This window comes from Paramormyrops kingsleyae, chromosome 12 (assembly GCF_048594095.1).
Source record: "Paramormyrops kingsleyae isolate MSU_618 chromosome 12, PKINGS_0.4, whole genome shotgun sequence".
NCBI classification, from domain to species: domain Eukaryota; kingdom Metazoa; phylum Chordata; class Actinopteri; order Osteoglossiformes; family Mormyridae; genus Paramormyrops; species Paramormyrops kingsleyae.
The window spans coordinates 23,267,011-23,293,234 of record NC_132808.1 but is presented as its reverse complement, the minus strand read 5'-3'; the positions used below and the strand labels follow the sequence as shown (position 1 = coordinate 23,293,234).

General features: G+C 48.5%; 1 protein-coding gene across 2 annotated transcripts in view; it reads left to right on the top strand.

Annotated features, from left to right (window-relative positions):
- Window positions 1-26,224, top strand: part of pigg (phosphatidylinositol glycan anchor biosynthesis class G (EMM blood group)) — a 70,095-nt gene that overhangs the window by 4,069 nt on the left and 39,802 nt on the right. For both annotated transcript variants that reach the window (XM_023795949.2, XM_023795948.2), the window contains exons 3-6: window positions 8,605-8,814; window positions 9,408-9,596; window positions 18,782-18,920; window positions 21,879-22,091. In XM_023795949.2, coding sequence (XP_023651717.1) covers window positions 8,605-8,814; window positions 9,408-9,596; window positions 18,782-18,920; window positions 21,879-22,091 — 751 coding nt within the window. The remainder of the gene's footprint in view (window positions 1-8,604; window positions 8,815-9,407; window positions 9,597-18,781; window positions 18,921-21,878; window positions 22,092-26,224) is intronic.

Sequence of the window (26,224 nt, the reverse complement as noted above, 5' to 3'; positions counted from 1 at the left end):
AGAGTGACCGCTCGGGAGACGCAGGAGTCAGCGTGCTTCAAAACCAACCTCTGTGCGCTTCCATGGAAAGTCACTTGATGAGGGTTCCGTGAGATACCCCTCCCCAGGGTTTGCCATGATGTCTGAAGAGACATTATACTTTTATCTATTATGCAACAAAAGGAATGGCATAAGCTACAGTAAATTTTTTATATCTCTGTGAAGGAATTTCCGGAAAGTTATGTACTATCTTGATCTTGCTTTATTTCAAAATTTGAAATGATTACAGCGAATAAATGTTTTTTTGAATATTTTTACACAATTTAATATATAACATTTCATCCAAGAATTATTTCCTTTTATTTACTGGGGCAAGTTGTCATTATGACTCTACGACTAAAGGTTTGTATTTTCCAAGTTTCCTTCTGTCTCTCCGAGGATCTTAAACCTGTTTTTCTTGTGCTATTTCTTAAAACCGTCAGCAGGTGGCAGCAGAACCTTCCCTGTATGAAAGGCCAGCAGTTGCAGGTACAAATGGCTTGTTGTATCCATTTGCAACCATGTAACCTATGTGGAAGAAGTCAGAAACAAAAGTCATTAGATCATGGAACACGGTAGCTAAAAAGGAGCTCCTGCTTCTTCGAAGTTGTACTTCGAAGGGTGAAAAAAATAAATATTTTATCAGGCAGTGGTTTTGTGCATAGTGGATGGCTGGATTGGCCTGGTATTGCCGATCCCAGAGAGAGGAGTATGTCTCATTGCATTTTGGGTCCGGTGTTCCCCATGCCGTGCCAGAACTTTGTATAGCTGTGTAGCGCTTGTGGCAATAGATGCTACTTTGATAGGGCCTCCGTTCCTGCTGCACTGTGAGGCGTTTGAACATCAAAACCCACAGTGGGTTTGACAGAACCCCGGCCAGGGCTGCAGCTGGGAATTACTGGCTCTCCCATCTTTACCTACAAAAGCATTGTGTAATATAGCCTTTCTTGAACCTGCCCCCCCCCCCCCATGGTTTGGGCTGCAACATTAGCCCGGGGCGAAAGGATCATGTGATCAGTGGGTCCTACAAGAATGTGAGAAAGCCCTAAGTACTGGTGAGGCTGGGAGGGAAAGACGTGAATATATCTTGGCGGGATTATGCCCCGTTCAGATACACTAGTAAGTTAAATACCATCCGCTTGCTTTCGCAGCTTTGACTTAATACAGGTGAGATCTGTTCACGGGCAACATCGAGCACGGCACTGGTGCTCTCCGTCTCCCTGCCTCTCATTCTTGGCTCTCTGTTCTGAGAGATGCTTCCAGAAGTTTTCTGTCTGGCTCAGAGCTGGCACGGCTTTTTGCAGTCAGCTGTGCTCCCTTTCGGCTTCGTAGTCCAATCACGGCCTTGCTTTTTACTGATGCAGTAGTATCGTGATCTGTCTGTCATTATCCATAATGATCAGGATGGTTGTATGCTGTGTTTTCATCCCAGGATATGTTCTGAAAAACTAGTTTAAGTAGACCACTCAAAGGTACAAGAGCAATTCCCCATCCCTTAGAAGTACCTCTTCACCTTTTATTATGAATCCTTGGATTTGTTCCCTTTCTGTGATTAGCTAGTTGATTTTTCTGCACCCCCCCCCCCCAATTATACAGGATTCTTTATATAGATGCTGTGAATGGCATAAGTATAATACAAAACCTGCTTTGATTTATTTATTCAAGGCGCGCCCGGTAGCTTTGCGTGGCAGCCTCCCAAGGCTCCTCTGGATTCGCTGCCTCTGGCAGATTTTGTTTCCAGCCGAAAAAGGGAGCCTGGCCTTCTTGGGCCTCCCGCTGGGTTTGGAACATGCCTGGGTTCCCCGCGACCTCAATTAGACGCTGAATCTCACCTAGACACTTGTGGGTTACTGTGAAATCCGACTCGAATCACAAATGCCTGGTGGAAACATGAAATATTTATTTGTATGTTTGTTTTGTTTGTTTGTTTGCTGCAAACTCATCCTCTGGCAAACCACGGGAATTTTGGGAAAGGACATTTGCTTACTCTGCCAGAAGCCCAGACCACTGTCTCCGTGGACGGCTGTCATATGAGGTCATGCCAGACAATGGCGTGAGCACTTGATTAATTATCCCACAAAACGATTATGGACGCAGCCTTTTGCAGTCTGGGGATACCGGTCCTACGTGTGCACCTAAGAGAGTAAGGCTCTATTCAAGAGCCTTCTGAAGCCTTTGGGGTGGGAGAGGGGGGGGACAAAACCCCTAATCCAGCCAGTCACAATTAACATAAATCCACTATTGTTTCCAGGGGAAATCTGGCATTGGCCGCCCGCTCGGGGGTCACCCCTTAAGACCTGGCCGACTTCTTCCTTGATCCTTGACCCATCCCCCGCCCCCCGCAGCTGAACCACAGTAATGGCCCCTTTCACCATTTCGCCTCTTTCCCCTGAATTTGTTCTCTAAACTCCAAGGGTCACTGGTTTCAGGTGCCCTTCTGGTTGAGAGTCGTCCTTGTGGATTTCTACTCTTGGAGCCATTTTGTTATTGGCAGTTTCGTATTTTTTTAATTCTCCATAATTTACCTCTTTTCGTCCTCAAATCTGGTTTCAGTAATTTGACTCAGCGCTGACCAGTGATTAATTGTTAGTATAACGGTTTTAAGTGTTTACATGCAGTCGAGGGCAGTGATGCAGGGCTTTCGGTTTGTAGAGTGCAGTGTCAATGGGTGGTTTCATCATGAAACGGGAGCCATTAAAACGGCAAAGCCAAGGATCTTGGAAACATTCTCCCTGGTGACTGTTTCCCCCTTTTTATGTCTATGGGATCAGGCAGCTGCAATCCTGATGATACTCGCCTGTTCCACTCTGGAACAAAAGATGGAGAATATTAGGTCAGGTAGCATTGCGGCAGATTACCTGGTGTTGTGGCTGAAAGGACAGAGAGTCCCTGTTGTTAAAGTACCTTTTGTGCTTTATAGAAAGGCATTCAACCAGAGACAAATCCTGACAAAACAACTGGCCAGAATGTTCATTGTGTTAGTTCATAGGATAGAGGTGCTCACTAATCAGCTGATTAAGAATAATGCTATTAACTGTATAGCACAAACGATCTGCTTCTGGAAACAACACAGAGAATTGTGCAGTTTTCACTGTCTTGTATTATAGATGGATTTAAGTTCTAGTTTTATGTCAGTTGCACAAACACACCATGAAATCTCACATGTCTCCAATTTGCACACAATTTAGTTTCAGTATTTTAGTCAAATTGCTTCTGAAATTGGTGAAACCTGACACATTTAAAATGCTTCAGGCAAACTCTCATCTTGTATTCATCTTATGTTCACAAACGTTTACACTTATGTTCTCCATTTAAATGTCACTTATATAGCCTAGCTCTTCAGGGAATCTTTATGCATCGTTTTTGTTATTTCACAGCATGACTAATGAGCTTTTTGAACTGTCCAAGGTTTTTATTATTTTTTTTAAATAATAGATATATTTAAATATGGCCGCACTACAACTGTAGTGTTGTGACCTTTTGCAAAATACACAGGGAGTCAGAAAAGGTCAGGAAAAGACGGAGATCTTTTTTATTTTCATGTTGGAAAAGTTTCCTGAACCGCGGGTCGTCATAGTGGTCTGAACGGGGCGATTTCATGCTGCAGTGATGGAAATAATAAATAAAAAATGTATTCATTTTAGTTACATTTTTTTATATCCTCTGGAGGAAAAAAATCAGAAGTTATTTTATAAGCCTCATTGATACAATTTTGTTTTTTTATTTAATTTGATAACATTTCAATGCCACCACTGTCCTCTAAGTGGTGCTCAAGTCTAGTTCTGTGCTCTTGTCATACATTGACATTAGAGCCCCTTTCCTGGGGTGTGGACATCATGCGGTTTCAGGCTCCCCCTGCTGACCACGCTTGTCCCCTCAGTTTCAACACCCCCCCCCCCCCCCACCCCCAACAACCCTAAGAAGTGACTCAAATTATCACCATGGCAACTGCGTTACCTGCGCAAGTGCTCTTTACTGAAACGCAGATTTTGACCTTCCAATCGTGCCGAAATCCTTTAAATCTCGTCAACAAACAGGAACTAATTCCAGTGCTCAACAAGAAATGATTGTGGTGAATGTTTTTGTCTGCCCTCCCACTGTCTGTAGGTTTGAGCTCTTGCTGGAGCGGTAAGTTGTCCAAGTGTGGCAATTAGAGCACTTTGGCTGAGCACATTAATGAATTTTTCAGAATCAGTAGCAGGAACGTGGATTGGACTCCGACCAATCAGAAAATAGGGGATGGCTGCAAGGACCAATCAGAACGCACAGGCGGGTATAAATGCAGGACAGTTGGCAGGATGTCCAGACTCCCTGCAGTTCCGCCGATATTCCTGCTCACCCACGTGTTGCATACCAGACACGCGACTACCGTGTCTCACTGAGAAGAGCAGAGGGGAAAGGGGTGGGGCTTCTCTCACACAGTCCAATTAATATTTGTTTAACATTAAAATGGCCCTTTATTACATATTTACATTTTCAGCATCCGTCCGAATGTATTTTTTGTTTGTTTTTTATTCAATGGATTCTACTGTTTGTTGTCACACCTCGCAAGCACAGTGAAATTCTTTCTTGCATGGTAGCCCACAAATTCAGGACAACAGATGTACAGAGAACAGTGAATAACAACAGCAAATTAATGCTAAGTCCACTATTACAGTGACTACAGCATTACAACAGGTGAGGCAGAGTGGTCTGCAACTATGACAGTGTACTAAAGTTAGCATGAACAGCAGGGGTACTGTAGGCAACCCTGATCCTGGAGTGCCAGAATCCAGCAGGTTTTCTATCCTACCTGATTAGTGACTGTCTGCCTGAGAGCAGGTGTGGTTCATCAGAGACCAGGTAGGATGGAAGACCTGGAGACCGGCACTGCAGGATCAGGATTGCTTACCCCTGGGCAACAGTGTGTATCATTAATCGGATGATTAGCAAACCATGCTGTGTGATGGACTGGCATCCCATCCAGGATGTACCCATCTCTGTGCTCTTTGCTGCCTGGGATAGGCTCCACGCCCCCCCTCCCCCCCCCCCCCCCACCCCGGCAGCCTGACTGGGAAAAGGGTTGGAAGATGAATGGATGGATTACAACAAACCTTGTAAATATTTATGCTTGATTGACGTGTTATAAAACATTAGACATCATATCAAATAACATTTACAAGCTGCATGTGGATTTGCACTCTAATTAAAATGAAATATGATTCTCAAATGTGACTTAATTTGTCTCTCAAATGAAGTACAGATTAGTATTAAACTTTAATTAAAACAAATCCGTCTTTCAAGTAGTTAGTTGGTAGCTGTTAAAAAAAACTTTAGAAATTGTTCATTAGTATATAAAATTAAATCGCCCTTAATATTCCAGCTACCGTGTTACTAATTTTAAGAGCTGAAATAAAACAGTGGGAATGTAAATGTGTCCAGTGTTGATGGGAGATAAGGAGCTGTGAAGCATAATTAACTGCTTAGCTGTAATTAAATACAGGCTGGGGGGAGGTCTCTGCGGATTGAGGCCAGCAGGGGGCGCTCACCTCGTACTCGCTCTGGACTAATCAGTTCTGCAATGCGTTGTTCCCAGTGTGCTGCTCCCAAACATGGTTCTCCAACATGTTCCTGCTGCTTGCAGTTCTGCAACACGTTCCTGCTGCATGCAGTTCTCCAAAATGTTGCTCCTGATATGTCTGATTGTTCAGTTTTGTTTTGTTATTTGTTTTTTTGGTTTTTTTTTTGGAAGAACATTAGTCGGCTTGATTTGTTGATTCATTCCTGGGTGAAACAGTCAGCTAAATGGTCGATGAAATACTGTATAACACAGAGAGGAACATTTGGACTGTGTGTGCTGTTGAAAAGCCCCTTTACGCCTTTTTTTTTAACGAGTTATTAAGACGCTTTAGCGGAGCTCTCAATTCACCAGCTTCTGCTGTGTAGTTCTTGCCCTTTTACAACATCTGACATTTCGGCTTCGCCGTGGTTTCTCCGGGGATTTCAATTTGCAGCCGCTTTTAGCGCCCAGCCTACAGAAATGTACTGCTGCTCAGTATGGGGCCCCGAACCCACAACCTGCGGACTTGGGGTTCTGACCGGTCGGCCTTCTGCTCCCGTGGATGAGTGTCTGCAGCTGATCATTGTGCATGAGTGATTTTTATGTTCCTGCTTTGCGTTACCAGCCAGGGGGATCTGTGTTTATGCAGGATTTGTGGTGTTTATCGGTTTGTGGACAGGCCTGAGCGAGGTCTGCCGTATTTACATTTTAGGGTCAGCAAGTTCCTGGAGCGATTGAGGTTTGAGGGTCTCGCTCAGGGACTCAGTGGTGAAATCACTCTGCTGGCCCTGTGATTTGAACCAGGGGCTGTCTGAGTTTATCTTCTCAATTGTACATCAGTTTGGGTAAAAGTATATGCAAAATAAATCAATCGTAAAACAGTTCACACCCAGCCACATGATGACACTTTGATATTAAACCGTATGTTTATAAAACATTTACGAAGAACTCGATTGTGACATCATAATGGTACATTCCAAATGGAATCTTAAGTGAAAAAAGTAACGAGAAGCACTGGCTCCCAGTTCTGAGGCCTGTCTTGGTGCGGGGTCTTCCCGGTGGGTGACAGACATGCTGACTCCGCCGTTTGAGTCCGTCCCTCGGCTGTCAGGGCTCGAGTCGGGCTCCTGCTTAATGAGCGACTGGCCGGTGGCACTCGGCCTCGGGGACAGTACAGGGACGAAGGCCTCTGGTGGGGAGCTGAAAGGGAAGAGTCCCACGAGGCCTTGTTTATGTTCCAGAGGATTCCTGTTCTCTTTCAGTGTTTGAACTACAGTGCAGTGTGTCTGTGGTACTGTTACATAATGATAAATGGGCTTGTAAAGATAAAATAGTAATTAAAAGAATTAATCAGAATTGAAGCTAAGCTGTTATTGAAATTTAGGGTGGCGGCATGGCCTGACACGTCCGAGGCTGCGGGTTCGATCCCTGCCCCCGCTGTGGCGGAGTTTGCATGTTCTCCCCGTGCTGCGTGTGGGTTTCTTCCAGTTTCCACCCACAGTCCTTAGACATGCGCTTAGGCTAACTGGCATCTCTAACAGAGTGTGAATGTGTGTGTCCAGGGTGTCCCTGCCCTGTGATGGACTGGCATCCCGTCCAGGGTGTCCCTGCCCAGTGCCCTGTGATGGACTGGCATCCCATCCAGGGTGTCCCTCTGCCCTGTGCCCAGTGATGGACTGGCATCCCGTCCAGGGTGTCCCTGCCCTGTGATGGACTGGCATCCCGTCCAGGGTGTCCCTGCCCTGTGATGGACTGGCATCCCGTCCAGGGTGTCCCTGCCCTGTGATGGACTGGCATCCCGTCCAGGGTGTCCCTGCCCTGTGATGGACTGGCATTCTGTCCAGGGTGTCCCTGCCCTGTGATGGACTGGCATCCCGTCCAGGGTGTCCCTGCCCTGTGATGGACTGGCATCCCGTCCAGGGTGTCCCTGCCCTGTGATGGACTGGCATCCCCTCCAGGGTGTCCCTGCCCTGTGATGGACTGGCATCCCGTCCAGGGTGTCCCTGCCCTGTGATGGACTGGCATCCCGTCCAGGGTGTCCCTGCCCAGTGATGGACTGGCATCCCGTCCAGGGTGTCCCTGCCCTGTGATGGACTGGCATTCTGTCCAGGGTGTCCCTGCCCTGTGCCCAGTGATGGACTGGCATCCCGTCCAGGGTGTCCCTGCCCAGTGATGGACTGGCATCCCGTCCAGGGTGTCCCTGCCCTGTACCCTGTGATGGACTGGCATCCCGTCCAGGGTGTCCCTGCCCTGTGCCCTGTGATGGACTGGCATCCCGTCCAGGGTGTCCCTGCCTTGTGCCCTTTGCTTCTTGGGACAGACTCCAGGCTCACGTAACCCTCTGTTGGATATGTGGTTATGAAGATGGATGAAAATGAAATTTAAAAATGGACAGTGTATCAGAAATGGAAGCTAAAGTAACCAGTGCTAATGAGTAATGAGTTCACTCTCCTCATCTCGATCCTCATCCCGCTCCCCATCACCGCTCCCTATCCCGCTCCTCATCTTGCTCCCCATCCCGCTCCACATCTCGCTCCTCATCTCGCTTCTCATCCCACTCCCCATCCTGCTCCTCATCACCACTCCCCATCCCGCTCCTCATCACTGCTCCCCATCCCGCTCCTCATCACCGCTCCCCATCCCGCTCCTCATCTCGCTCCCCATCCCGCTCCCCATCTTGCTCCTCATCTCGCTCCTCATCATCACTCCCCATCCCGCTCCTCATCACCGCTCCCCATCCCGCTCCTCATCACCGCTCCCCATCCCGCTCCTCATCTTGCTTCCCATCCTGCTCCCCATCTCGCTCCTCATCATCGCTCCCCATCCCGCTCCTCATCACCGCTCCCCATCCCACTCCCCATCTTGCTCCCCATCCCGCTCCCCATCTCGCTCCTTATCCCGCCCCTCATCACCGCTCCTCATCACCGCTCCCCATCCCGCTCCTCATCACCGCTCCCCATCCCGCTCCCCATCTTGCTCCCCATCTCGCTCCTCATCCCACTCCTCATCACCGCTCCTCATCACCGGTCTCCATCCCGCTCCCCAAGGCCCTGACGACGGGCAGCATCCCAGGCTTCATCGACGTGGTGATGAACCTGAACTCTGCGGCCCTGCTGGAGGACAACCTCATCTGGCAGGCCCGGGAGGCCGGCAAGAGGCTCGCTTTCTTCGGTGACGACACCTGGCTGCGCCTCTTCCCCAAACACTTCAAGCTGTTTGATGGCACCACCTCCTTTTTTGTCTCTGACTACACAGAGGTAAGGAGGGGTGTGGGTGGGTGGAGCATGTGAGAGGTTTGAGTTATGGGGTTAGAGAAGGGACACACTGTGCCACCATATGTGTCAGTTTCATAAGGTTTCTAATGTGGTGTTTCCACAATTTTTTATTCCTTGCACAGATATAGCTGCACTGTTTACAAATGTACATAAAACGGGACTGCATTCACAGCATGCTGAGAACAAAAATGTCTAATATCTTTTTTTAGTTCAAAAAATGTGTTGTAACCGAAATGGTGGTTCGTAAGCACACTTTGGCAGTTACTCAGTAATATGGAAAATGAGTAATATTATTATCCCAACAAGTGTGAATACTCGAAACCAGAAAAACTCCCTCAGCTATCTAACACCTCTGCTGGAAAATAAGCAGTGTAGATCTCCTGCAATAGTTTAGGGCGGTTTCTCTCCGAGCTCCCAGCCACATCGAATACCTGGTTCAGGTGTGCTGGGAGCGGGAAGGGAGCCAAAATGTGGACTGTCTCTGGATCCCTGAAGACTGGGGTGAATCATTTCTCTAGGGGGTTACAGCACCGGTCCCCAGAATCCAATGCCTCCCCCCCCCCACTCCCCTGCAGGTGGACAACAATGTCACCCGCCATCTGGATGCGGTTCTCAAGTGGCATGACTGGGATATCCTGATCCTTCACTACTTGGGCCTGGACCACATCGGGCATCTGAGTGGTCCTCACAGCTCACTGGTGGGACCCAAGCTGATCGAGATGGACGACGTCCTCAAGAAGATCCACACCTCCCTCATCTCCGAGGTAGACCATCACCTCTGCTGGTCACATGCAGAAATCAGCACATAATTATTATATTTTCGCTGCCGGGGTTTACCGATGTTTCGGATGTGGTGCGATTAGTGCAGATGAAGTGTCATTTCGGCGAGGGATGTTTCGGTCGCACCGGGGAGAACACTCCGATCTGCTCGCTGGTAAGCTTGGGAACCGGCCAGCAGCGCAGGGGTGAGAAGCTTCTCAGAAGTGGTGGGACCATTACAGAAAGCCAGTGTCTCTGCCAAACAAAACCACGTAGCATAAACAAAGACTGACCCGGTCGCAAACTGCTCACTTTCGTCTCTTTCCGTCCTTTTGCAAACCATTTAAGGCTTTGCAATGTGTGTTTTGAAGAAGAAAATGCCAGTTCTGAAGACTCCCCATTGCCTTCTGTCTTTGTATCTGCATACAAAAATCCTTCAGGAAGCTTTTCATATTCTTCTCACTGATTTGTAACCTCCGCTGCTTTTCGTTCAAGTATTTTGTTTCTGATGAGAGACGTTTCTTTTTTACATTTATATGATGCTTTTATCCAAAGCACCTTACCGGAGGGGAAAGGTTCATGTACGCTCCCTGGGATTTGAACCCAAAACCTTTCACAATATTAGCGCAGTGTGCTGCTTGTTGAGCCGCCGAGCCCTTTAACAAGCTGTCGGAGCTTTATAAATAATTATAGTTTGACCACAATACAGGCAGCCCTTAGGTGACTGACTGACCGACGGCCCGGGGGCCATCTCACAGCCCTTCGTTACAGAGTCGTCGCCCCCCCCCCCCCCCCCCCCCCCCCCGGCTAGGACCTGCAGCACGTTTCGTTCCTCAGCTGTGGCCAGGATGGATCCCTGCAGCATGATGTATTACCGTGTTACCTGTTGACGAAGTTGCACTATCGCGTCTGGAAGCTAAATCACACTGGCTAGGATCCAGGTGATTGAAATCCGATTATCTGCTTCCTCAAATGTCTCGGGAAAATAATGGGCCGGACATTTGCACCTTTACCGGACAGACCTTTCTCTCGCTGACGGAGGCCAAGAATCATGATGAAGGATCCGTGCGCGTTAGACGATAACAAAGCCATTGTGAAGTGTTTTAGCCATATGAATGATTAGCGGATATGATGTTTTGTTGTTTTGATGCTGTTATCTTGGTCCTGGCCAGGTACCTAAAGGGCAGAGCTTTTTGTTAGTTTTTTTTTTTTTCTTTTCTGTTATGTGTCCTTCTTGTCAGACGATAATGAGAATTGTAGAGATATCATTGAGACGAGACCAACCGAAAACCTTCTACAGGCATTATTGTAGCCCAGACTTCCTCACGGGACAACGGTGGATCCAGTAGCCAGTTGGGATTCCTCACTGCATCCATATCACGCAACACGCCTTCTTTCCCAGAGCACATCTGCTCATTCCTGCATAGTTGCATCACACCTGTGCAAGGGGGTGGTGATTCTGCGCTTATTTACTAGAATAAGGACTATGGTGAGTATGGCCTGGTGTTTTGTTTATGGAGCTTCACTCAAAAACTGCCCCCCCCCATATGTTTCAATAGCTAAATAAATATGTAACAAGTGGTTAGGCAATTGTAGCTAGCTTGCTGGTTAGCAGAACATGCTGTTCCATCATCTCCTCAATAAGAAATGTATTTTATTTCATATTTAGAGTAGTAGCGGTTTGTGTCCTACAGGGGGCGCCACACAAATACTAGGTTTGAGTGGTGGTAAACACCATCGCTGATGGCGGGGAACTCGGAGTCCAAAGTTCACCTGAGCAGTAGGAACGGTGTCAGGAGACACGCACACACACACACACACACACACACACACACACAGCAATGATTGACCATCCAGGGGCTGCTGCTTTTCATTATTTCAGCAGCGTACACTTTGGCTCTCTGTGAAATTCCTTTAAAAGCCAGTAAAGAGCACGCCGCCATTGGCTTTCACGCTTTCTTTATTCTGATGTGTGTTTCTCTCTTTCATTTTTATCCACCTTCATACCCAGTGTGTGTGCGTGGGCGCAGACCGTCACACGGCGCCATTAGACCCCATCTGAAAGTATCCCCATGTAACCGGGGGCCCTTTGAATCTGCACTCAGTGCCCAGAACAGAGATAATTGCCCCCCCCCACCCCACAGGGCTGTTGAGTAGGGGAGCGCTGTGCGATGGAGTGGATTAGAGTGCTGAGATTTTGGCTCAGATTTGAAGCGTAGAGCTTTAGACCCCCAGGTTGACGCGGATTCTGAGTGCCCTTCGAAAACCGTCAAGAGACAAGTGTCGTCTAAAGCTGCCCCCCAGCTGCCAGGCCACCCAACTACATTTAACCAGTCGTCCTGGGGCTCCTCATAAGGGAGACATGATTCAAGGTAACCCAACTTGGAACGGCAACTTGGTCTCAACATTCACCGTTATGACCCCCCCCCTCCCCTTCCCAGTGCACCCCCAAAATCCTCTGACATCATTCACTGGTGTCCCCTCCCCTAAATACACAAATGTCTACCCAAGGACAGCATCCTGGCACTGCCATTACCGAGTGCCCCCCCCCCCAGGGCTCCATCACACCCAGAGCTCTCCAAAAAGCCCCTCCCCCAGTGATGGTGTTTACCGTCACGTTCCACGAATAACTTTCCCCTCTAATCTAACTCCCCCATCGCCGTATTCCTGCGGGGGCCCCGGAGTTCCGCACATGAAGGCTTCCCCCCGCTAAGCGATTACATCCCGGGGGTGCTCATTATTATCCCCCCTCCCCTTCTATTCTGCTGCGTTCCAGCAAACGCTGCTTATGATTTCCAAGCGCAGGTCCCGCGCGGAATCCCGTCCCCGGAACGCCGGTTCCTTCAGTTGGCAGCGGAAGCGGGACTGGAATCCAGCACGGAATAATCACGCCAGCGCTCCATAAAAAACAGCCTAATGTGCACTGGAATAGAATTAGCGGGACAAATTAGCCGGTTTTTGTCGCCTCCGGTTAACTTGGGACCTTGCTGAAATCTTCAGGTCTGTTCGCACGGGTTCAGCCATGGTGAATCTCTGAAAACGTACATGCTCTGATGGGCACAGAATTTGGCTGAATTTTAGGTAGCCTTTTTAAAATGATTTCCTTGAGATATTACTTTTGTCCGCTTTTCATCTGTTTCTCTCCACTCCAGTTGAGTCAAATGAATGATATACTTTTAATGAGTCTTGACTGTCATTTGATGGATGCTGCACAGATGACGAATCTTTTGGGGTTTTTTTTTAGCTCCTGGGTCTGTTTTCCCGAAACTGCAGTGTCTCTCCACTTGCCTAGCCACGTAACCACCCCCCCCCTTCCCCGCCCCCACCGTTCCTCTGATCTTAACGACCCCTCAAATGTAATTTAACGTTCACCCGATGCCTTTTAAATCCTGGCAAGCTCGGAGAAGGCTTTCAGCACGGTTTTAATATTTAATCGGCCGTTTTGCTGACCTTTAAATAAGCGACTGGAATGGCCTGGAACGCTGCGTGGGGGAATCGCTGAAGGTTGAAAGCGATACAGGCCCGGCTGCTAATTGCCTAATGCCTCCCAATTTTCATCAGCCGATCCTCGATACAGATCGAGTACAGAGGACAGTGGAGATGAGAGCAGCACCTGGAAATAGATTCGGGTTCACATTTAGCAGGACAGATGCTGGAAACGCCATGGAGCTCGATCTTCTCACATTTTTTAATCACGCTGACACGTGGTTTCCCGTTATGTGGGAATCTTTTCAGGGCAGATCTTGTTAAGGACCTGGGACTTTAGGTTATGAATGCGATTCCTTAACCCCTGTGGTCTCCACCTCGCGATGGTGCCCTTAACACGCACCTCTTCGTCTGAAAACTTTTGGAGTCGGCAAGTCTAGGAATAAACCTGACCTCAGAAGTTCCCTAACCTGAAACCCAAAGTTCCCATCGCTAAGAAGATGGGGAAGCAAGGATTTCCGTATGGCACGAGTGTCAAAATTGTGTCTTTCTAGACTTCTTTTATAGTGAACTTTTTGTGACCAGGTAAGGATTAAGTCATTAGCTGCCTGTAGATATAGATGTCTGATTCGGGACATTTCCCGTGTGCCTCTTTGACAGCGTCTGCTAAAGAACCTAGTGTGACATGACATTAAGGCTGTTGTTGGAGCAGTAGGTGGCCTTTGACCCCGGAGGGGGTGGAGAGGGTAGCTGTAGGATCTCATGACCCTCAGATTCACGCGATGCCATCAGCCTGCAGATATACTGCTCTCTCTCTCTCTAATGGCAAACGACATATCCGGTGAATTTTATTGCCAAGATTTCAAAATGCCAGAATGATGCTTTTGAAAATGTCGTTGAAGCAGCATATTGTGTCACCGGCGGAGCGCATGTCCCAGCATGCCCTACGTTTAAGTGTAAGTAGCCATTGTTATATTGTTGTTGTTAATGGTTGCATTTCCCTATTGTTGCGCGTGTGTTTGCCCGTGTCTTGTGTGTACCCGGTCCGACCCCCCCGTGTGTATTTAACTTACGCAGATCTTACAGTTCGGCGTCTGACAGCCTTGTGTTTCCACTCCTCATATTTGGGTCGGTGCTCGTCGGGTGCCTGTTACAGTCCTGTTAAAGGCTGCTATTAAAGAGCTCTTTCCCCAGCAAGCAAGTCTCCTTGTTCTTCCCTGCTCCCACGATGCCTCGGTTTCACAGACGGCAGGCTGACGTGGGTCCAGCGATTCGGCAGGCCGCTCGCTTGCCGTAAGTGTAACAGCGGCATCTTCTCCAGAGCCTCTTCTCAGCTTCATTAACACTGAAGCTGTCGCTTTTCTCTCCCCAATTAAATACCTCTAATGGCTGCCTGGGCTGTCGTTTCCCGTCTCTCGTACATGTTCCTGTCTAATTAGGCCAGTGTCACCATTTGGACTCTTTTATGTTTTCTTTCGCAAGATTTTGCAGCCACGCTTGGGCAGAACGCACCTCGACTGGGGCCGTGAGGCCGGTGTCAGCTCAGTGCTACGGACATGATTTTGACGTTTTAGTGGAACTTTGCGCGCGGGGTTAGCGGTTAGCAGTTAGCGGTCCGCTACAGGCCATGAAACTCTGGCCGTTTAGCATGATGCGAGAGCTCTAGCCCTGTGATCCCAGTATGTTGAATGTTCTTTCCCGACTGCAACCCCTATGCACCGTAGCTGCTTCCCTGTTCGGACTCCCAAAATGACAATGAAGCATTATTTTCCATTTGCAGAAGTACATTGGAACATGTTTGTTTCCGTAAATTCCGTCTTGCCCTTGTTTGTAAGACATGCACATGTATAGAGGTGGAAGTCACTTGTTTAACTTTTAGAGGGGGGGGGGGGGCTTGTTAAGGACTGTAGTGAAAAGCTTGGAGTGCATATGGCTACTCTATTGAGCACAGGATTTAAACTGGCGACCTTCCAATCGCAGGTACTAAGGCCTAACCAGCGGAGCCTCCCCCCCAATCTGGGGAGTTTGCATGCCCCCCCTCTTTTTCCCGGAATGAAATTATAGGCCCAAATGAATCACAGAGTCATTTTCTGTCCCACCTGATATTTACGGCCATCAGAATGAAAGTCGGCGCTAACGGCAGGCGGGCATTTTCACTTTACTGCTCTTTGCGTTGTCCCCCACCCCGCCGAGCTCACACTAAGCAGCATGATCCGCAGTGAGGTCGGCCCACTTCAGGACTCGATTGCTTTCGAAATCAAGGACGAGTCCCAGTTCCTCGCGCCGCTCCGGATGAGCTGTAGAAGCGTGTCCCTCAGATGATTGGTGAAGCCGTTTTCCTTGAGAGGCGAGAACCAATCAGGGAGCTGTCCCCTGTCTACCTAAGCAAAAGGAAGTCTAATAGCTTTAAAAAAAAAAAAAAACTGCAGTGAGTTCTCGTTTGTCACCGAGCCTTGGCCTGTTTCTCCCGAGGCGTGTAGGGGATGTAGCGTAAGGACACGCTGCTCTCTGGTAGTCTGCTGATACAGAGATTGAGTAAGCACGCTGAAGAGCTGCGTAACTCGTACCTTTCGTCGCTCTCTGTACTCTGATTGTGCTTACAAGGGCATGAAATTGAATTTCCCCGTCCTCACTTCAAAAACGTCCCCGCTTTGGACAAAACGTCTGTCTGGCTATTTGGTGTCTCTCTTTTCTTATCTCCACTCAAATTTTCACTCAAAAAAAAATAAAAATCTTAGGGAAGCTGCACATTTAAATGTGAAATTATATATCTCTTTCAGACCTGATCAGGGCATGAAGGCATCAGACCCCCCCCCTCCTATCTATATATCTTTTGTTTATGGGACTATTACTTGTTCACGACCTGAGACAATCTGTCCCATTTTGGGGGTGCTCTTCAAGCCGTCGTCAGGATCACTGACCGGTGTCACGTCCCAATGAGATTTGCTTGTGCTTGATGGCGGCGGTTCCTCGTTTACCTGGGGGCGGGGGGGGGGGCTCGTCAACTCGGATCCTCCCATGTCTAGCTACCCTTGTCAAATCATCCTCTTTTGCTCAGCGTGATCATTTCCTTACAGATCCGTCGGCATTTCACATTGTCGTATAAGGGAACGTCTGTAGATGCCAGGTAATGCTGATCGTACGTGAGGATTTCCCACACGACTTGACGTGAATGACCTGTTTCTGACACACGACTCTTTCTCCTCCCGCGTCCCCCTGTAATCAAGAAGAAAAAGAAAAATAAATAATTGGTCGCTGAGTTTCACTGGACTTGTTTGTCGTTACCTCTCCGTCGTGGCTCCGTTGGCTAGGTGCCTTCTGGTGAATGCGATTTATTTGTTTAGCAAGCACTATTAACCAAGGCAAGGTCAAACAGCACCTGAAGTAGGACAGCTGGGTGTTAAGGACCTTGTTCAAGGGACCAGCAGTGAAATTATTTTGCTGACTCAGGGATCTGAACCAGCAACCTTCAGATCAAAAGCATGGTGTCCTGACCCACTGAGCCACACATTGGCCTAGAAGCTCTGGCCTGTGAGGAGCAGGATGAAGGTCACCACACACCTCAGGAGGTCTTCATCATTCATTTTAAGGAGAACGGCCTCACGGTGTAATCTGTTAATTCACGCCAGTCCGAGAGGCTCCTCCGCATGTAATACGGCGTTAGATTAGCTTTGGGTGAGTGAAGGGCAGGCAGTTCGTGCCAAAGGATCACGGCCCTCCTCCATACGGCTGAGCTCCATGAGAGGGACAGCGACAGCGGGGGCAGCACAAGGCCGCCCCCCCCTGTCCGCACTTCCACCCCTTGGTGACCTTTCGCGACGCTGGCAGTCTGCTGAACGGCACTTGGTTTTAAATCACCAGAACAAGCATCCCGCGACATTAGTGCTCAGGGGGGCTGTGAGCTAGCACCGTTCCGGGGACAGGTTGATGCTGTTGGTCGGTGTACGCAATAAATCAGCCTCGCCATCGCTTTGTCTCACCTCCAGCATGTTCCTGCCAGTCCCAACCCTCCATCCTCCACGGTCTACCTCACTTGTCGCCCTGGCAACCTCTTCCCTGCATCTGTTGCCGTGGTGCTGCCTGATGATGGCATGTGACTTGCCCCCGCTCTAGTGCAACTCATAGCCCCCCTGTTTGGCCAGGTCTGCTGAACCCCCAGGCAAGCTGGATGCACCCAGTGCTGGTGACCCTAACGGTGGTAACCACACATTACTCTGTACCTGCTCGCGTGTCTAATTCCTACACAGCATCCGTCTGAGTTTCGAACATAAAAACCTAAGCACAGCTTTTGGATCTGTGTTGAATATATAACGGGGTGATATTGATTATTTTGAAAGAAATCATGCTTTGTTTGTCCTGGGGGGAATTCTTGAAGCTGACGCATGGTTTCCTCCGGCCCGGGAATCGAACCCAGGCCTTGATGGGGAGAATGGCGGATCCTGACTATTAGACCAGCAGGGACCTCCTGTGACGTTTCCCACATCCCAGGATTCCCGGGACAGTGTGGTATCTAACCAGAGATGCTACATCAGACACATCCAGCTGTATAAATGGGTAAAAAGTGACACTTTAGCTTAAGGCTGCAGTAACTGAATGTAATTTACTCTTCAGAACTTAACTTCTGGATTCCCTTTGTCAATGGGCCCATTTCTGATGCCCTCTCATGCTTCTGCCAGCTCAGAATACCTCCACCTTACTTATTCATTAGGGTGGAATCTGCTCCATTATCAGTAACCTCTGAGAAAATGGCAGTGCGGTAATGTATAAATTTCCGCGTGAAGCACACGCTCTGGAGTGCTAATCTCCATGTGACACTCGCCTTTTGTTCTGTTTTTTTGGGCTAGTGTCTTCCGTCGTCAGGCTCATTAGCTCATCCGGCCGAGTCGGTTTGAGTTCTGGCAAGTCCAGCTGCTCCGGGGTTGGGTCCTGCTGGCCCCAGTTTGCCTTTGCTGACACCGGACTGTGGAAAAAAACCTGCGTGCTGTCAGGACCACGGCACCTGGCTCAGCGCCCAGAGTACTCTGGTTGGGGGGGGTGCACAGGTTCGAGCTGCCAAGCTGAGAAGATTACCCAGCATCCCCATGGAGAGGACTAAGACCCGGTGAACCGTGAGGGGGGGGGGGGGAGCTCCGGTGTTTTACCCCAGCTGACGGCAAAGTTGTGAGCCGGCATTTTAAATTCGAACCTCTGATCTTTTTATTATAACGATGGGACTCTACTTCAGATTGAAATTCTGCAGCTTATTTACTCATTGCATTACTTGCTGGCTGCTGTGCATTAGTTCGGCTGCCCTGTGACAGATCCTGTAATTAGACCCATTTTTCCAAATGTTTTTTCTGGCTTACAATCAAGGTTGTTCACACATTCACCTTGCCAGCAATATGGAGGTATTTTCAACCAGAGGGCTCTTGGTTAGTCTGTGTTTAAACAAAGACTTATTATATTTTAATATGTACAGGGGCAATTCTTTGATTTTTATTTTTTTTTGGGGGGGGCATAAGAGGTGCCATAATTTATACATAGGGGCCAACCTTATCATTAGCCAATGATATGTTTTGAATCAGTGAGTGACAGGTGAATTGGCTCTCCGGGGACCAATCATCTTTCAGCTTGGGTCCACACTCCTGTGCCCCCACCTCTCTATACACCCCCCATTGTATGCAGTTTAGCATGTGCTTTTATACTCAGTAGTCACTGCATAAGGATACAGGTTATTGGTTATATCCGTCTCTGTAAGCTGACCTCTGACCCCTTTGGCGTGCAGGAGACTGAAGGGATCCTGCCGAACCTGCTCGTCCTTTGTGGGGATCACGGCATGTCAGAGACCGGGAGTCACGGGGGGTCGTCGGAGCCGGAGGTGAACACCCCGCTGGTCCTTCTCAGCTCAGCCTTCGGCAGGAAAGGTGCTCATGTCTTGCCCTCCTCTTCGTCTGATCTACACCTACCTCGTCTACTTCTGTGCTAGACTACCCATTCTTCTGCCACTTCATGTACTTTTGGTGTATTTTTCCTGGTATTTCGAAGAGTCGTGCGCCTTGCGGAATGTTCCGTATTTGTCCCAACAAAGACAGGAGATTGGGTTTAGAAGTACAGCCCTAAGCTAACACGCAGTTTGAAAAATGAAGCCGTACTCTGAAACATTTTTCTTTTTTTTTTTTTTTTGGTAGTACAGTATATTTTTTTGTAATATTTAGCTGGAGTTCATACTGAGTTTAGGAGATTTTTTTTAATCTTTCCTATTGTCACCCCCATTGGGTGTTTGTAAAATCTAAAATAGCTCAGTTTTGCTTGCATATATGGGGCGTAGGGTTATTGCCCTGTCGTGTTAGGTTACGAGTGCATTGCTGCTCCAGCCTAGAGCAGTACACCATACCCGTCACGCCACACTCATTGGCCCCGATACGTGAGTATGACTTGGGCCAGCTGGATATTATAGGCTAACGTCTATAATAGCTACAGCCATGCATGCTGCCTGCACTGAAGGACTTGATGATATGAATATGAATGAGGAGTATTTTTAGCCAATCCATTGCATCCCTTCAGCCTCTTTAGCCAATGAGACGCTGTCACAATGCAGTCCTGAATTACTTAATTGCGGGTGATATATGTTTGTTTCAGTATGTCATAAAGGTAGATAATGAATATTAATGAGCTATTCCTCCCAAACTGATGAACTGGTGTTGCAGTAGGAGACAAACTAGTTTATTAACAGATAGTAGAGAAAGTGGGTCCAAGCAACTAGAGGAGGCAGGACCAAGACATCTGATTGGTTGGTCCCTCCTCCTGCAGTTACTTGTACCCACCTCCTCTACAATCTGATTGGTTCAGAAAGATAACCAATCATCTTTCCTTCTGCCCACAGAACATTTTTTGTGTAAGTAAAATTCCCACGTAGGATTTCTCTTCTGTCTGTTCTGTTTGCCTTTGGCTATGTCTCCGTATCATTAGTCTACCAGGGCCGACATTTCTGATCGCTCCCTCGTGGAAACACTTTAATTCTTTTGTTTCTGTGCTCAACATAACTCATTTTTAATCAATAGGAAGGAGCAACAATATACTCACACTCAGTAATGATCTGCAATATACTCGCACTCAGCAATGACCTGCAATATACTCACACTCAGCAATGACCTGCAATATACTCACACTCAGTAATGATCTGCAATATACTCACACTCAGTAATGATCTTCCCTCAGACAGGATAAATTGAATGCTTGTATTGGCAAAAAAGGAAAGGTTTACTGTTAAAGAAATAATGAAGACATAAAGTTTTTTCTAAAACTGTATTAAACATCTGAAAATGTAACATCTCACAGGGTCAGGCAGTAAGTAATAAACCATAGTATATTTAGCGCGGAGAGATGGAGAATGCAGACATAGCAGGCCAATGTCATGGTTTAATATCAGTTATACAGACAGGAAGCCCACCATGATGAGAGTATAAAATGTTACTGTCTCTTTAAATGGGTGGGACATCGTCATGGATGTGCTGCATAAGGATACTGTCGATTCCAATATGCATCCAATGAAATGAGGCCGCTTCAGAGAGCCCCGCCCCACTCCATCCATGAACCACATCCCGATTCTTCTGCATCTCACAAAGGGTGGTCTACCCCAAGGGCCTTAACACTTGGCTCCCTCTAAACATAACAGCTGCGCTCTCTGAGACCGCTAGATGTCCCGCTACCAGTACTCCCAGTGCACCAGCCCGCCTGTACGCCGTTAAAAGCCAATATACGATCACCATTTGTGCCTCTTGTGGTCTGTTGTCCGTCCGGCTTTGTACATGTTTATTAGGAATAATAATAAACTTGAGCACGCTCCGCTAAGCCCCCCTGAATTTTAGCTTGCCGTCTCCCAGCCCTCTGAGGACTGTATCTCAGCACTGTCACCATTTTATGGAGTCAAAAGAAAGTCTGTCATAACTGAGTCTTCCGGAGTTTCCTCCTGAGAGTCGCCTTCCTGTCCCCACCGGCATTTCCCTGCTTCTCGTTACCAGTCATGTTATCCCGTCACTGCCTCCCTCACCGGTAGGTCGATGTCATTATACTTCATTCAGAGGCCCATTGGCTGGTATCAGAAGGGGGGCGGGGTTTCCTCACCTGGCCTTCGCACGTAAGGCCACCGAGGTCACGTGACGGGGACGCATTCGGTCGGTCGGCGGGTACCTCAGATCACCGGGCTGATTGGGCAGCGCGTTTCCTCTTGAAGCCGGCCATCTGGAGCGGAGGGTCTGAAGAGACCCGCCTCGCCGCTGGGTGCCGCCTGCAGGCTCCGCCTCCCCTCCCTGGTAGCCCCGCCCCCTCTGTGGTAGCCCCGCCCCCTCCACCTTGGTAAAAGCCACCCATGTTAACATGCACCGTCTGTGAAGCGAGGATCCCAGGGTCTGCCGCCCCAGTTTGAGCCCCGTATAGCAATATGACATTATTTGCTTATCAGGCATTTTATCCTTAATGACCTTTTTTAAGAAGCAGTTTAGATTTCGCATGTTTTTTTGTTGATGTAATACATTTTCCACGCTCAGATTATAACCTGCAAACTCATCACTTGTTAATTGCTTTGTGTTGGTGGTTGGGATTTACAACAGACAAACAAACAAATTTATTTTTGTATAGCGCGTTATCAAAACATTACATCGCCTCAATGCGCTTTACAGCATCCCCACCCAAAGCCCCCCCTAATTATTTATTAATATAAATGTACCCCCCCCCCCCCCCATGTGATTTTTAAGGTTTTATAGCACCCTTTTTTTATAGTAGTAATGTATCTGCTCCCTGACAACCGAAAGTCAAGATGGCGGCACGCGGGCCTGCTGAAACACGCCGCCATTGACACCGTGTGGCCTGCCTCACTCCTGCAGCTGGCCTGGAGAAGCCGGAGCCCGTGGAGCAGGTGGACCTGGTGCCGACGCTCGCCCTGGGCCTGGGGCTGCCCATACCGCAGAACAACGTGGGCCGTCTGCTGCAGTCCGCCTTCCAGGGCACGCCGCTGCGGCAGCAGCTCCGTTACCTCCACCTGAATGCAGTGCAGCTCAGCCTTCTGCTGAAGGACAGCTCGCCTCACTTCCACAAAGGTGAGGCCTCGCCTCGCCTCGCCTCGGCATTCATCACACGCACAGAGTCTCCCGAGTCCTGCCTTTGAGTCCTGTCTCACTTTGATGAAATGGAGACAGGGCCTGATTCAGGCGCTTAGAAGTTTTTTTATCCAGGTTCCTCCAGATAGAGGAGTGTTTGGGGCATGTTAACACTGCACTGATGCAGTGTGTCCAGCACTGGATGCAGTGGACTCAGTGCATGGTAATGAAGTGAAGCTTTAGGTACTGTTTCTGCAAGTATGATGCGCAGTACAGGTGCACTAGGAAGCTTCTTTTATCACATCCCATCATGCTCTCCTCTAAGAGAGAGAGAGAGACACTCGCACACGTACAATTGAGAGCAAAGCTGGGGGTCTGAGCTCAGGGTCAGCAATTTACCCAGCTCTCCCGGAGCATTTTTCAGGGGGTTAAGGGCCTCTTTCAAACACCCAATGAAGATGTGACTATTTTGCCAAGGACGGGATTTGAACCAACAACCTTAGAAATGGAGAGGCCTAGCCCACTGAGCTGCATACGGGGTTGTTTTTGGCGAGGGTATAGCTCTTGGGGCAGATGGATCCCAAGCTAACATAACCTACAATTTGTTCCAATTCTGTCACTCCGTCTAAGAGACTCCAGTCCTTTCCAAAGTATCACCCAGCCATCAAGAGTTCAGGGACGTCTCTTTGATTAATAATGTGCCAATAGTACTGGCTACCCAGAGGAGCACTGGGCCAGCCTTCTTCACCTCAGTAGAACATTTTTGAGGTGAATAAAAAGATAGATTAGGGTTACACTGACACATTATTCTTTAATCGAGGGATCCATTGATGTTTTAAAATGGGAGTAGATCGACAGACAGCCAGCCATAAGTCATCCAGAAGGACGGTGAAGCTTTTTCTTGATCCATTGTGCTGGAATTCCAAGAGAAGCTTCGTTCTGAGCTGTGTTTATGCCCAGTTATTGTAAATTTGTAAATAGTGTGGGGCCGGCAGTTCAGTCTGTAACAAGGAAGCTTGCAGTGAGAAATGTGCTTTTGAAATGGATGGAGCAAAAACTACGTGTTTGCAAGCAGCATGTTGATGAAAGGGCCACAAAAAGCCTCTTCACCGTGTACCCCCCCCCCCCATAAACACCATCCCTGGGCGAAGAAACTCTTGTTCTGACACAACCACTCAGGTCAGGAGTTGCTGTCTCGGTGTGCGGGAGTATACAGCCCTTGGCTTCTTTAACCCGACATCCGCTCGCTGATGATTAAAGCCGACACTCGTGCAGGAGTCCAGAGCGAGCAATTACTGTGTGTGTCTGTGTGTGTGTGTGTGTGTGTGTGTGTGTGTGTGTGTGTGTGTGTGTGTGTGTGTGTGTGTGGAGGTGAAAAGGCTGCCTGTACTATGAAGCGGGGTTACTGGCTTATCGGGGTAACTTGTCGGATTTAAGGTAGTCTGGGCAAAATGTAAGTAAACGGATATGAAGTCCATTTAAACTGTGGTACCTTAAATCCGACAAGTTACCCCGATAAGCCAGTAACCCCGCTTCGTAGTACAGGCCACAGATCTTTCACGCTCATCATCTGTGGGTATGAGGGATGTTCCTTTAGCCTAAATGCTCGACATTGTTATGGTTGGGGAAATGGTGTCATCCTGAGATCACTGGCCAATCACTGTTACCCCTACTGCATAATCCATCCCATCATCTACTTGGGGAAATGGCATCCATGATTGTCCCAACTCTTTCCTGGAAGCTTGGGTCCCTCATTTTTACCCATAATGCCTTGCCTTCCATGTGTTTTCCTGCCTGTTACAGAAGATGGCTAAAGGTTGCAGTAGCAGGACACTGGGATTTGCAGCCTGCTGTGACTGGTTTAAAGGACAGACAGTCTTCTTCCCAGCTGCAAGTCGGTCTGAGCTCGTTGTTGCACCTGGGGAAGTGTGATATGAGAGAGAGTCAGCTGGTGCTTACTCATGATGAAAGACAGAACTGAACACAGGCAGCCCTCGGGACTGAACACAGGGAATTTGTATGGCGGAACACAGGCAGCACTGAGGACTGAACACAAATGGCTTTTATATCCAAACACAGACAACACTTTGGACTGAACAGAGGTAACACTCAGGACTGAACACAGGTAGCATTCAGGACTGAACAGTTGTATGGAGGGCCCTTGACTGAAGGACTTTTAATTGCCATGTTTATCGTGTCTTTGGATAGACAGGTGTCCCTACCTGGCGATTCACCTCCCTGTCACTCCCCCTCCCCAGCCCCCTCCACGAGCATAAAGCAGCCCAGGTGCATCAAACCTTGACTCCAACCTCCAGTGATTAAATTGACCACCACCCCCTGATGTGGTTTTCAAATGCAGCAGCCCTGCGATTGGCCTGCTACTGATTAGGGCTTATTAGTGCAAGTGAATGAATCGGAGTGGCTTAATCATCCCTGGGTGCTGGAGCTCAAGGAGGGTGTAACTCTCGCTGGGCATCATTTACCAGCATCATCATCTGGGTTTTTTTTCCCCATATTTTTTGGGCACCGCTGTTTCCATGGCGACCACAGTGCTTTTGAAATATCACCGGCTGCAACTTTGCTGTTGCCAGGCAAAGGAAATTGGGTTTTTATGATTATTTTTTTTTTAAACATGAAAACACAGCCAGATTTCCATCAACTGCTCTTGCTCACTGCACCAAAAGAGCCAACCGCTCCTCTGATTGGTCAGTGTTTTTGGAGCGGTAACCTGCACACCAGAACTGCTCCATGACTGTGGTCTCACCAGAGGGGTCTCACGGCCAAACGCCTTATACACTACCATTTACAGTACTTGGACACGCCAAGTCACCAACAAAGGAGAGTGATAGTGTCACATGACCTGGCCACCTGACCTAAACACAATAGAGATGGTTTTGGAGGAGTTTGACCAGATAGTGAAGGAAAAGCGGCCCATGGGTGCTCAGCGTATATGTGGGACCTCCTTCAGGACAGCTGGAAAAGCATCTCAGGAGGCCACCTCATGGAACTGGTGTGGAGCAGGGTCAGTCAGGACCTGGAACAAATGGGGTTAAGGGCCTTGGTCAGGGGTCCAATGGTGGGATCAACTGTGCCAACCCTGGGATTTGAACCAGCAACCTTCTGAGTCCCAACCTCACAGAGCTGCCCCCTCTCCAAAGAATAATAATAATTATTATTGTTGTTGTTTACAACCCTCACCCCATTTTATATGTAATGGTGCTCAGTCTACCTTTAGTAATGTCTCTGGCTGCAATGGAAGCTACACTGATATTCTGCAGCCATTCCCAAGCCCTCGCTGTGCCAACACTCGGCCAGCTTTACCCGCTTCCGTGTCTGTGCTCAGCACAGTCCTCGTCCGCCAAATCACCGAAGAGCATAAACGATGCAAATGATCCCACCAGGAGCCGACTGTGGCCGTTCTGCGGCTCCTTTGTTTGCCGCGCCTCCTTGCCGCTTTGTGCATGGAGGCGCGGCTGTCCCGGCCCGGGGCAGCGTGTGTGAGACGGCGGCTCAGGCTGGCCGGTGCATAGTCCCGGTGCTGAGCCTGGCAGCTGTCGGTGGTGATTAACGGCCCTGGGATGTGATGGGCATTCAGAGGAGGATTTAGGGCTGCAGCAGTGTTACAGAAGCATTATGCGAACCTGGCTTACAGCTTTATTGCAGCAAGTGCATTTCCAATCATTAAATCCATTATTTTTTTGTTATCGTTTTTGAGATGTGACTGCCAATGACCTAAGCCAGGGTTCCTCATCATATGTTACAGGATCGGGAGCCAAAACGCAGTCATTTAATCCAATGAATTTTTTTGTTACGTTTCCAAAACTCACAGGAATTTGTTTCAGAAATTCCAGCAGGCTGCAGTATGCTGGGATTTGGAAGAGGTTTGGGAACATGCAACGATGCACCTTCACCCATGATACCCAATATCTGTGAAGAATGGCAAAGTCTGCAAAGAGCAGTGAAAAAATGCATAGAATGTGGAAATCAGAGGAAATGGGGATGGCTTCTTTCGGAGACAAGCATGGGCTGATGATTGTGTTTCATTCAGACATTGGAGAGTCCTGCAGTGATGTTTTCATAAAGCTTTTTAGGGGTGATGGAGCAAGGAGGAAGGGGGCAGGAGAGGGAGGTCC